The 14,088-nt window shown below is 34.3% G+C and overlaps 1 protein-coding gene across 1 annotated transcript; it reads left to right on the top strand.

Moving 5' to 3' along the window:
• Positions 1-1,613: 1,613 nt before the first annotated feature.
• LOC131064568 (uncharacterized) lies at positions 1,614-10,104 on the top strand. Its single transcript, XM_057998747.2, has 4 exons — positions 1,614-2,083; positions 2,293-2,365; positions 9,533-9,637; positions 9,795-10,104. The coding sequence occupies exons 1-4, from the start codon at positions 1,910-1,912 to the stop codon at positions 9,848-9,850; spliced, it is 408 nt and encodes a 135-aa protein (XP_057854730.1). The 5' UTR covers positions 1,614-1,909; the 3' UTR covers positions 9,851-10,104.
• The last annotated feature ends 3,984 nt before the right edge of the window (positions 10,105-14,088 follow it).

A 14,088-nucleotide genomic window follows, 5' to 3' on the forward strand; every position in this document is an offset into this window, starting at 1 on the left:
GAGAGTTGTAATCGATGGGTACTACTTGTTAAATCTCGATAGTTTGTGTGCTCATGTGGTCTCGAAGGTGGGCATTGTTCCTGAGGCAGGTGTGGCTGGTTTGGTGGCGCTGCTACCACTCATTCGATGGGCTGATGATGATTGAAGGCTAGATGCAGAGCTCTTGCTTGGTGCTGGTGGAAGGCCTTCAAAATGTTTGCAAGGTTGATGCAGTGTGAGGAGGTTATGTGCTAAATTTCATAACTCTTTTACTCTCTTCATGTAAGGAGGTTATGCCACATGTTTTGGCATTTTACCAAGTAGGTGAAACCTCCCACTTTTTTATGGGGAGTAGGAGTTAATGAACCCTTTGAATGTATATGCTATTATTTTGTTATATAATTAAACACTATACTCTCACCTTCACTAGTTTAGTGATAGCTCAATGAGAGTATTGAGAGTCTTCTCAGAATTTTCTTTCTTTGTCTCTATATTTCTCTCATTTCATTTTTCTCTTCATTCAACTATTTTGATCTTCGATCATTTGTTACTTGGATTTATATGTGATCTATGATCGACATCAGATCTTGACTTGATTCTCACTTCTTGCAAAATCCACCAATGACAACACATATTGCCAACACCCCTTACTTTTATCTCTTATGTCTATTGAGCTTTTGTATTTAATTGTTTTCCCCCTAATTAGTGTTTCTCTAATTTGTCTTGTCTTTGTTTTCTCTTCATTATATCCTTTCTCATTTTTTAATTTTTATTTTTAATATATATTTATCATTGTGTATCCTCTTCTAAATTATGTCTAGTCATTTACTCTTCATTTTTCCCTTAAAATTTATTAATTTTCCCTCACCTTAGCTTTTTGTCAATTATTGTTTACTTCCTTCTTCTCTTTTTATCTTTTCAAAACTTTTTACTATGCAATTCACATGGTATTTAATTTCTTTTTATTTGTTACACCCTTTATATTTCTTTCTTTTCTCCAACCAACTTGGTGTCATTATCATCTAACATCTTTCTATATAAGTACCATTCTTTGCAATCTATTCTCATTGTTGATGATGGATCATTTAGTGAACCAAAATGTTAATATGAAAGAAAACTAGATGACTTAAATGTATGACTTAAATGTAAGTATGCTCTTACTCTTTCTTTTTAGTTGAGAGGATAAACATTCCAACTTCAACTTAGCATAAGGATTGAAGAATATCCATTTTACCAACCAAATTCATTAGGAATTTGTCCCGTCCCTTACCTCATCTTTTGATATTAGACCTTGAAATTTACCATATTTCACGTCTCATAAACTCTTTATAAACTAAACATTTTCATAATTGAACTAACTAATCAATTAATATTAAATATCTTTTTTATAAAATAATTATAAAATATACCATTAACAAACTCTTAGAAAATAAAAAAATTAACCATAAGATTATATTCTTAATTCTTAAAGCCCAAAACTAATATTTTTTTAATTTTAATTTTAATAAAAATCATCCACAAACTACTTATTGCTATCAAATAAAAGAACAAAAACCTTTGCACTAAATAACCAAAAATTGGAAGATCGATTGCCTTAAAAATGTCTTGAGGACAAAATCCTAAAAATTTGCACTCACAAGATATGATAAAATTAATTCCCAACGACCCTTTATGAACCATGCATATTATTACGATCAGACCAGTCCCCACTTCACATTGAATATTTCCTTAAAAAAGAGTAAATCATAAAAAAGTTCATGGACAAAACCCTAAATTTTCCTCTTACAGATTCACAATTTAAAACCGATCCTAAAATCTCAAATAAAAACCCAAATCCAACTGAAGCCATAAAAAGCCCTAAATATCAAAACCCAAGATTATAAAATCCAAGTATCTGCGTCTCCGGTTGGATTGTGTAAAACTACTAACAATGGCAAAATTCAATGCGCCGGTGCGCAACTATCGACAAGAGCAGCGGTCAAAGAAATCACAGCGGAAGAGGCAGAGAGCAGGCGATCCCTCCACCTACAAGCTCAAGCTTGCTCCCCCTCCTTCCTCTCTCTCCGGCAAACAAAAGAAAAAATTGCTCAAAAAATGGCGCCTGGTACCTTCAATTTCTTTGAAAACTTAATCTAATTTTGTTGCCCTAAAAAAATATCAGTTACAGTTCAGCAAACTTTAGGCTTTTAATGGTTTAGAGTAACGAAATGAATTCAACAAATTCTCAGTTTCCTTTGCGCCCCCTATAATGTTATTATTTACGGTAAGTGTAAAACTTGTTTCTTTTCTTTTCTTTTTTAAAATGGATTACAGGAACAAAAGAAAGCCCTGGAGAATGGGTTGGTGAGCATGGAAGATATCCAGATGATGTCTGTGGAAAACCAAGGTGAGTTCTTTCACACCCAAATAAGTTATGAGGTAAAATTTGAAAAATGGTTTAAAGTTTATCTGTAAAGATATGCCTAATGGATTCCAACCAAGGATTAAATTCCATTAACATCAAGTAAGGCATTGGTTTTCTGAGTCTCGCATAACAAAAATATTTTATAGATTTCACATATTTTAAATTAAAACCCAATGCAAAGGTATGCATTATAGTTGAGGTTGAATTTCATATGTATTTCATAAATACCACGTAGAGACCTGATTTTCGCATACCCACATCACACGTTGTTTATACTTTATACAACCAGTAACAGTTATTAAAAAATCAATGCATTATATTACATTAAGGATATATTTCATTTGTACCAAGTCAAGAATTTTCTTACAGCCACATAGCACATCAAATATAGTTTTGAAAAACATAGTTCATGAAAATCCAATGCAAAGGTTTTTTATTCATTATGGATTTTATTAAGGATGCGTTTCAATATTAATAAGAAGTTCCTAGCTTATGGTATGTCTTATTGGTTTTTGGGGATTGTATTGGGAAATTGCTAATGAAAATTCTGGTGAAGATTTCACAAGGACTAAACACAACAAACATCCATTAGATATATAATTTACTCATTACCTAAGCTTTCTATAGGTAATGCCAGTGATACAGGCCTTTATTTGGTGAGTGGCTGCAGGTTGGAATTTAAAACATAATGTGCTCTAAGCCTTGTCATTGTTAGTTCCAGTGTGTTGGGTGTATTCAGATTAGGGTTTAAAGACAGTGTGCCATGAATGTAAATTCTTTGGAGAATATCTGTTGATTACAAATACTTTGGGTCAATTACTGTGTTTAGTGTTTAATATTTTGTAATCTAAATAAAAAATTGTGCTGTATTCTTTGATGGTTTTGTGTTGATTAGAAAGGGCATGAAGAGGATATTTTTTGATGTGAAATGTGGGTGAGAAGTCCTCTGGTAGAATCTGGTGCCACAACAGAGGTATGCAAAAGTGAAATGTGAAAACCTTTTTCGGAAGTCTTTTAGCTTTGCAAGTCACATAACAGAAGCTGTAGAGAGCAAAAAAATATGTCAGCTCATTGATATATTAGGTATCACAAAAAATGCTCTTCAGTTCTAAACACAAAAATATTGTTAGTTTTTTCTGAGCTATGCTGTGGTTGCAATTTTTTTTTGGTTTTGAGGCATTTAGCTTTGTTTCTAGCGATAGGCATAGTTTTTTTACCTTGTTATTCTAAAACCACCCTCTACTAAGTTTTTCTGGTTTAGATATGTGTTTGGAGTTCAGGTTCACTGGTATTTGGCGATTAGATATATAAAATATTAAAAATAACCATAATAAGAATTCAAATACATTAAAAATAAATAAATATAATTATATTAACAATAATTGAATACTTGAATACAAATTAAATCAATGATTAACATATTAAAATACTTTATAGCAAATATATACATTTTTAGACTGGAATAAATAATTTTTTATATATTTAACATTAGTAGTATATTTATATATTATTAATATTTAAGCAGCAAACCTCTTTTGGGAAAAAAATTCACTAACCAAAAGAATAAGATTTAAAAAAATCAGGATTTAAATAGGAAAAATTTGGATTTAAAGAATTGTAGGAAAATGGAGAAAAACATGTTGATTTTGAAATTCAACCAAAATTGAGAGTTAAGGACGCATCAATTTTGGAATATAGATTTTTGTCATTTATGTTCATATTGCTGATTAGATTGCATTGAATAATGCATAAATAATAACTAGATGCTAATAGTTTTCAATTTCAAATACATTATACTTCATACAAAGTTAACTACCAAGTACAAAGTTTAAAATAAAATAGACATAGCAAATGAATCTTGCTTTTACAAAGGGAGCTACACTTGAGGTTTTAGGTTCTGATGATGATGCTTTTGAGTTAGTGACTTTCTTAAGTGTTTCATTGCGCTCCTTAAGTAGAACGTAACCATCATTTTTTGCAATATACTTAGAACCTAGATCAATCTTGTCGAGGTCGATTGGTTGCTCATCCTCAATGGTGCTTGATTTTGTCCATACAGAAATTAGTTTTGACCATTTAAAGTTAAAAAAAGAATGACTACAATTATAATTATGATTGCAAGTATTTTCAAACTATAACTTTGAGCTTTCTTTAGCTTTAGATGGAGTTTGTGTTGAATTGACATGCTAGATCGTTCATCCATTGTTTGTTAGATGGTTGCATTTCTTGGAATGAATTTTCAAAAATGCTTTAAGTACGCTTGCAAGCAGATGAATTGCATGGCTCTCAAAATATGTCTTGCTATCCATCTAAGATTTTTGGCTTCTTGGCAAAAAAAGTCCCACCATTGTGTTGAAAAGGACAAATTATTTTGAGATGATATCATGTAAGATATATTAAAAGCTTACAACCTTTAATGTACATCTAGAGAGACTATCCAAAGTTTATGGAGTCTACTTGTTTTGAAGGCCTTCTTGCCTTGCCTATTAGCCATCCTTGAGGAAAAACCATAGTTACTAGGAGATCCGTCTCCTACCCTTGGAAACACGTCTCGGAGACGGAGACACGTCTCCGGTGCCGAGGACGTCTTTGGAAACTTTCTGACACATAGGGTGCTTTTGGCTATCGTCTCCTATCGTCTCTGATGTCTTCCAATCAATTTTTTATGTCTCCCGTCAGAAAACTTAGGGCAAAACATGGTAAAAAGAAGAAAAGGAAAACAAATAAATCAAATAAGCCTGCAGCAAAGAAAAGTTGTAGGGAAATAACTGAATTTTTTATGTCTCCCGTCAGAAAACTTAGGGCAAAACATGGTAAAAAGAAGAAAAGGAAAACAAATAAATCAAATAAGCCTGCAGTGTTAATGCATGGTAGCTTATGCAAGATAAGATATTTATAACCTTCCTTGTTCTGTTATTTACATGCTTCATGTCTAAACTTATATTGCATATGATTATCGGATTTTACAAACATTGCTTAGCATATTAAATGCTATAAGTTATCGGGTTATTAGCCGATACATACTTGCTATCGGGTGCATAACTATTGGCACCGATCCACATCTGTTATCGGGCTTAATCATCGGGCATATTTGTTATCGGGCTTAATACATACACCGCTTCATTTGGAATTAACATTGGTTAACAACTGCACCGGTTGGATTACATACATCATGCATTTTGAATTATCGGTGTTTACATGAACCGATTCATTATCTTGATCAATCATTATATTATATTACAATATGCTATCGAGGTTTTGAACCGATAAACAGCCTTGTGTTAATAGTATAATTACAAAGGCACCGATCAATGGGTGCATTGATCAGTCATGCCTAAAAGGCATGACCGGTCAATACACCAATTGACCGGTTGCCTAAATGATATATATACCAATTGAATTCATTTGGAGGAGACATAGAAAACATAAAATGATCTCTCTCTTTCAGACCTGCAGATAAAATCAGAATTATTAGACTTCAACAATTCCTCATATACACTTATAGCATACATAGTTCATAACTTGTTCTTTAATTGAAATTGAAATAACTTTACATGCAGCAAAGAAAAGTTGTAGGGAAATAACTAATAAGGAAACTGTGTCACGGGAAGACAAAAATCCATGCAGAGTTATAGTGATCAGATCTACTAACAGTGAAGACTTTTTGAGAGGGACATAAATAGTTGTATGGCTGATTTCTTGTCATTGTAATGGTCTAAAGAGAAGTTGCCTTTACTATTTAGCTGACAATATTGAGTGTGCTTAACACCTATATTACCTTACTTTCACTAACCATTTAGATTGGCTATGGTACCAACAGTTAAACAATTTTTATTTCAATTTTAAGTTTAATGTTAAACTTTACCATTGTTCTTGTTTTCAAAGTTCTCTATCACGATATTTTTTAGAAATTATTAAATTATATTAAAATAAATTGCATCTCCAAGTGCCCCTGTCTCCTATTTTTGAAAGTTAGCTGTACCAATACTAGCACCAATCTCTCGAGTTTCCAAGCACCCCTGACACCTGGTAACCTTGGAAAAAACACTTTGCTTGCTTGTACATTGTGAACATTTTTCATGCATATGAATAGGTCCCATCTGACTTTAAAATCATCATTTTTGAATGAGGGGCTACAGAACAACATTGAATTCAAATATGTCAATTATGTCCCATAAGGGCATGCACTTGTCCTTGTTATATTCCATTTTATTTCTTGTCACCTCCTTGGCCTTATCCATGGCTTCATACAAATAGCCTATGGGGGATTTCTTACTATCCGCTAGTCTCAAAATTTTTACTAGAGGCTCTGAAAATTCTACATCTTGTTCAACCACATCTCAAAAACTTGTGGAATAAATGTACACTAACTATTATGCTATTTGTTTGATTTGTGAAGCTAGATTCCATCCACTCATTTGAAACAAAGATTAGCTTGAAATTCATTTTTTGTTGACAAAGAGTTTGCAATGCAAGGAAGTGCATACAAATTTTTTTCCACAAATCTTTTCACACCTTCTCAAATTAGTTCCTTGCCCTTTGTGAAGAAGTGCATGCATCATACACAATACCCTTGTGTGATTGTAAATGAACTTGGTAACTATGTCAGCCTTTGCAATGCCTCTCTAACCCATTCAAGTTTTCCAATGTCCTCTAGGGTTAGATCAATGGAGTGTGCCATGCACAAGCTAATAAATATAGTGGATATCTGTTTATCAAGAGTCTCCAGCAGCAACACAGGTAACAACATTTTAATAAATTGGACCACATTTGGTGGCTCTACATCCATGTTCACCTTGCCAAACAATTCAAACAATGCAGTTGTAGATATGATCATATTTGATGTATCCACATATTTCAAAAAGATGGTGCCGATATCATAAGAGACAAGGAAGTTGATGAGAGTTTAGTTCCTTTTCTTTATCCACCCTTCAAGCATTATGGTGCAGCTAGTCTTTGTCCACAATGACTTGGTCTAAATTCTTTACTTATGTCAATTTCATCCATATCTTAATGTCATAACTTTAGCAAATGAAAATTGGAGCATTGTGATTCACTTAAGCTTTGAATGTCACCATATTGCTCATAGTGGCTTGTGTTTTAGTCCAATCTCCCTCCGGCCGAATAAAGCATGGCAGTGTTGAAGTGAACTGTGGTGAGATCTCCGTTGGTAGGAATGAACTTGACTCCCACCAGATATAAATTGATGACATAACGTATGCTTGGGTTTGACCAGGGCATGGCTTGGATGCCCTAGGTATGACCTGGGAACTGGTATGGTGTATCTTTGACCGTTCCAGCTGCGTTCTGGGTGAACCCACCAAGGCTAAATCAGTCTCCAAACCTATTTGGTCCAGGTATGAGGTGTACTTCATTGAATAACCTAGCTACATAGACAAAGACTTATATTGAATTAGTTTCTGCATGACTTTAAAATTAAAATTCTGCGAAGCAATGGAACGTGGAGGTGTCAACTTCACTGACTCAGAGATATATCTGCTAATATTACAACATAGCCTGGATAAATAATTATTCCAATCAACACATATTTAGTTTTCTAATTATATTTAACTTACTAGATTTCTGTTATTGTAGAATCTGTTTTTCATTTTTTAGCCTAGGCAAATATATTTAGTTTTCTAATTATATTTGACTTACTAGATTTCTGTTATTGTAGAATCTGTTTTTCATTTTTTAGCCTAGGCAAATATATTTAGTTTTCTAATTATATTTGACTTACTAGATTTCTGTTATTGTAGAATGAGGAATCTGTTTTTCATTTTTTCTCACAAAAATATTGTTTCTAAAGGGCTTCTAATGTAATGTTCCACAAACAAGATCAAGGCTGAAACCCTAGGTTTAGCATTTAATAAATGTAATACACAGCCAATGAATGATTCTGGTGATGCCTATAGGTTGGTGGATGACACCAAATATATTTTCCAAATAATATGATTTTATTGACAAAAATCTGATTCATCAATTACAATACTCTGGTGAATTTATGAGAGTTTTTGAACTCACAGGAGGCCTGTACAACCTAGTACAGGTGTAGGATCAGGTCTGAAACCCTGCATGGATGGCTTTTGGAGGTTGTCAGATTTATCCTGGCTCTAAATTTCAGGTTTTCTAATTGCTGTAGATGTTCAAGCTGACCTGTAGTGGCTGATGATGAATTTCTGACTTTTTAATAAATTTTTCTTGCACCTTTGACCTTGTACAGCTCTGCCTGAGATTGTACATACCACCCAACTATGAGACTCTATGGACTGCACATAAATGGGATTGTATGGAGTGACCAGAAATGTGTTGCAGGCTGGTTAACCTCAAACGCAAATGATGATTTCCCCTACACTAGAAGTTGAATTTCTACTCCAGCCATGGATGAAGCCCCAGGTGCATCGATCCCTCTAAAATTCTGCAATAAGTGATAGCGCCCAGCTACCAAACCTTTTGCTTCCTTGAAGCCTGCCATTTGTTTGATGATTATTGTCCTCCTCCTTATGGCTGTGCGTGTAGATTGATATTCTCCAAATTCCTGAAAATGTTGCACAAATGATTGTAAATATGGTAATAATGCTGAATGGTGAACAGCAACTGGCCTGGTTGGTCTTGAAACTGCTCACTGCTGATTCCACCAACCTGAAAGCCAGGAGTTTATCAAATTAGTACAAGTTGTAGCACCTGAATGGAGTTGACCAGTAAAAGGAAGAGGGTTTTCGTTGTCACCTCTGAATCTGCCATCAAGGGTTTTTTTGTCTTTGGAAGGTGGGGAGCACTTGAAGCCCAAAATGTCAATTGCATAAACATCAAATCCAGTAGTGAAAATGAGCCAGCCAGTTTGAAAATGTACCTTCACCTCTTTAGGACCTATGAGACCTAATTCTGGGCAAAGAGGGGACATGACATCTATGATAAAAACTCTTGCATTCCTCTTGGGAGTGCTGATGGCTTATGACTCAGTAATAGAATTGGGAAGTTTTCTTCTGCCTGAACATTCTGAGAATACATTGTAAATATTCATGATTGATTTGTAATAATCCTTTGTTTGGGTCTTCTAAGGTAATTTGAAAGTTGTTACTCTAGTATTTTCTTTATGGTTTTTATCTGGCAATACCATCTGCAATAAATATATTGTATTTGTTCCAGATGAAGCTGTAGGTGAAAAATCTCAGGCGACAAGTGCAAGGCCCTCCATGCAATTGCACATGAAGAAGCGGGCCAAGTTGAAGATTTTGAAAGGAAAAGGCAAAGGTTGCTTTTTTGAGCATGCTTCTGCTTTATATTGTATTTAGATTTATGCGCACATCTATGTTGTTTAGTATAGCATTAATTTGAGCTTATTTTAAGTATGCTCAAATATGTAAGTAATAAATCTAATAGTTTATTAATTTATATCATTTAACTGTAGGGAAAGGAAATGCAAAGGCCAGTATTTCAGTTCAAGTAGATACAATGGTAGAATAATCATGGGAGAGGGCTTCTGCTGTTAAACTGTAAAGGTATATGCAGAATTATGCCAGAGTTCGTTGGAGGAGGAAACTTCCCAACTAAAAAGTGCACTTACAGGTTGCACTGTTTTGTATGCAACTTAGTGTATATGACAAACTGTAATGGAATTTTGTGATTGCATCATTATTAATGTTGACAGGTTTTAGTACTATTCCTAAAACGAGATGAAAAATTCTAAATAATTAATGATAATAGCATTTGTTTGATCATGGTACTATTCCTAAACGAAATGAAAAATTCTAAATAATTAATGATAATAGCATCTGTTTGGTAATGGTCACAACTTCTTTCAATCATTGATTCTTTCATAATTTATTGATAATAATGGTTGTGATCCAAATGAAATTGTTGCAAGAAATGCATTTATTTATATTGAGTCTTGACATGCTTGTGGCAATTGTAGTTTTAGGTACAAATATTGGAGTGGTTTGTGATCAATATGGGTAATGATTTCTTTTTCCATTAAAAAGTGCTTTCATTTCTTAACCACTTGGACGAGAATACATTTTCTTCTCATATTTGCAATATTTCAAAACTGTGCCATGCAACAAATCAGTATGATAACAAATTGGATTAACTTGCAATAAAATCACTCCCACAGCACAATCATTTCATCCATTTCCACGAATAATGGTAGCTGCAACTTAAGTTTTACTAGCAGCGGTCCATTGTTAAATCTTTGTTTAAACTCAACATCTGTATTTGTTGTTTCTAATTTCAAGCAAAGAACTGGCTTATCTTGAAAATAAATTAGATGACAATTTTCACGTGTTGAAAATCCTGCTCTACAATTTCAAACCAACTTTAAAATGGCTTCCAATTTGATTCTGTGCTCTCCAACTCCAACCATATAACTTATAGACAATTGATTCTAGTACAAACTCAACTTTTGTCTTTGAGCAACAACTTATTCAGTTTCTAGACTAACAAAATTTGTTTTAAATGCATTAGATGTTCAGTAGTTGTGAGAAACAACATATCGAACTATACAATGCCATAAATTTTAATGGTCTCAGTACCTCGTGAAATTAGCTAGTGCATTATGCAACACAAATGGAATTACAAAATTTTATTTCCCTCGCAACCTTATTTTATTTCCCTCACAACCTTATCTCAATATAACTTTGTAAAATACAGTGTGCTATGGTTGGTCCAACAAATCATCTATTTGTGAATAAGGGTACTTTTCTTATATTTTTTCCTGAGCTCAAGCTTATTGGTCAAGGGTGCAACAGCCAGCTTAGCCTAGAATTGAATAGGGAGCTTAAGCAGTGCAATCGCTTATATGGTGTAAACAGTGTGAATCCAGCCATAGGAATAAAAGATTAATGCTTTTTCAGCAATACTTCATACTGGCCAAAGTGATCTGCATGTGGTGTAAACAGTCTGAATGCAGCTGTAGCAGTAAAAGATAATGCTTTTTCTTACCATATTTCATTCCATCTGAAGGGATTGAAGGGATCTACAAGAGGCAGTAAGGAACACCACAGGCAGAGCTTGTGCGACACCACCATCTGGGCTATCAGAAAACATACCCATTTTCCTTGTTGACAAAATCACATCGATCAATTCATCTATAGCAGGGAAAATGTGGATTGATGACAACAATAATTTCCTTTGGCAAGTTAATTTGAGCTTGTCATAAGTAACAATCCAACAGCCAGCTTAGCCTAGAATTTAATAGGGAAGAGCTTAAGCAGTGCTTATATGGTGTAAACAGTGTGAATCCAGCAATAGGAATAAAAGACTAATTCTTTTTCAGCTATACTTCAGACTGGCCAAAGGGATCTGCATGTGGTGTAAACAGTCTGAATGCAGCTGTAGTAGTAAAAGATAATTATTTTTCTTGCCATATTTCATTCCATCTGAAGGGATCGAAGGGATCTACAAGAGGCAGTAAGGAACACCATAGGCAAAGCTTGTGTGACACCCCCATCTGCGCTATCAGAAAGCAGACTTATTTTCCTTTTTGACAACATAACATTGATGAATTCATCTATGCAGGGAAAATGTGGATTGATGACAACACTAATTTCCTTTGGCAAGTTAATTTGAGCTTCTCGTAAGTAACAATACAATCTTCTCAGGGATAGCATAAAGCTCAAGTTCTCATAGCCAATTTCATCTTATTCGGGCACTCAAACCAGTTATTAAGCATCCATAGGGATTTGAGTTAATGATTGAGCACTCTAATTGTGTTGGGGAGGCAATTCAATTTGATTCCAAAACAGAAGGGATTGTGAGAGGTGTAAGATGATCCATCATCGACAGAGCCCTCGGATAATCCAACTCTCTACAAGACCTCATCACCTCATCACCTCTGCTTCTTGAAAACTAAGCTCATTCATCTTACCATGAAGTGGTTTGGACCAATGAGAACATAGTGACATACACCACATTCGAGGGAGAAATTGGGACCCACCAGCAACTTGACTTTAGTAATAACCAACCAATGGTAAAATATGATCATATGAAAGTGCATATAGATGCTTCAACATGTTCTTTACTTGCATGGTTAGTGCAATACCAGACATTTGAGATCTTTGGAGACTCAAGGAAGTTACACGAATCACAATTTCTTCCAGCATATTTTGCCATATGTTACCACCATGGTGCTAAGTATTTGCAAGCATATAAGGGAGAATCCTTTCCTCAAGATGACATGGCTGGAAACTGGTCAATGGTGCTTCACCAAGAGCTTGGAAGCTTTGACAACATCTAGGGAGTGTAAGAGGTTGATAGATCGCTCACCTAATGTCACTATCCATCGAGTTCATAAGTTCAATCAGGCAAAAGGAAGAGGCCTACCTTCCTCAAATGACTTGGGAGTACTTGCAACCAATAGAGCAACACCATGTTGACAACCTAGGAGGAACTACATATAGTTGTGTACACAAGTTGTTGGATCAATTACAACCAGATCACTTGTGCAAGCTAAAAGCATGGGAACTTTGGCGAGGATTATGAGTTGAGAGAAGATGCCACATAGCATTGTTGTCAATACGATGGTGTTGTGCCTATAGTGAACAATTAAGGAATGGTCCCACCATAATCTAAATTGGACTCAACTAAGTAATGGCACAAGAGAGCCCTGACACATTTTGAAGGGTCACTTGAGAGTTGCACAAACTATAGGATCAATCAAAGATTGGATGGCTAGCATTTTGGGATTAATATAATGTGTTAACAAGGTTTGTGATTGTGCAAACCATAAGATCAAATGGGATCAATGGTTATGGCTTTTGTTGCCAATATCAAGTCTTGTGAAAATAAAACACAAACTAGGAACTCAATAGAACGTGGAATATTAAACACCAGGACATGGAATATGTCATGGTGTTGAGAATATAGACACAAAAGTGAAAATTAATGTAGATAATTGTTAGAGGTTCGTCCAATGGCTTTAATGGGTGAGATTGGTCTAAAGGATATAATGTTTGGAATCATACTTATAGATTAAACATAACCAATATCAAGTACTTAAGAGGAAAAACCAATTTCAAGGCATAATTAGCTAGGCTGCTCCCTTTTAGGGTAACCATGAGAATCATTTACAAGTGAAAGATCCACTTAGTTCTTGAACAAGAACATCCAACACAACATTCAAGCATAAATATGATTTAGGCTTTGATCCTTAGTAATGGAGTTATAAATCTTAGAGAAATTCTCAATTACACAACACTTCCACTTAAGATCTTAATTAAGCCTTTAGACTATGGGATCAAACCATATGCTAGAAATCAATTTTCTAAACAAAACATTATCCAATTTACTTCATAAGCACTATAATAGTAATATCAAACATTAGTGGGAAGGATTGGCTTTACCAATATCCAATATATACCCAAAGATCACACACAAACCTTTATTCATAATTTTAACAAAGTTATTTAATATGCACAAGCAACTAAAGTCCATTACATGCTCACTCTCTAGGGGACTTTATGTATTTTTAATGACACTTGCCAACACATAATAAAATACTAAGTATTATATCCTCTCTTGAAAAAGGAAACCCCTTATATGCTAAATATTGTGATCAAATAAGATAACCCCAAGGTTTCTTTAGTCAAGTATTGACCATGCACATGGATAGACTTAGTGTATATGATGTGATATTGCTCGTAATCACAAAGGGACTTATGTTTTATGAATCACAACTAGAACGTGGAAACTAAATAACTCAAACTCAA

Source organism: Cryptomeria japonica, chromosome 8, assembly GCF_030272615.1.
Source record: "Cryptomeria japonica chromosome 8, Sugi_1.0, whole genome shotgun sequence".
Taxonomy (NCBI): Eukaryota; Viridiplantae; Streptophyta; class Pinopsida; order Cupressales; family Cupressaceae; genus Cryptomeria; species Cryptomeria japonica.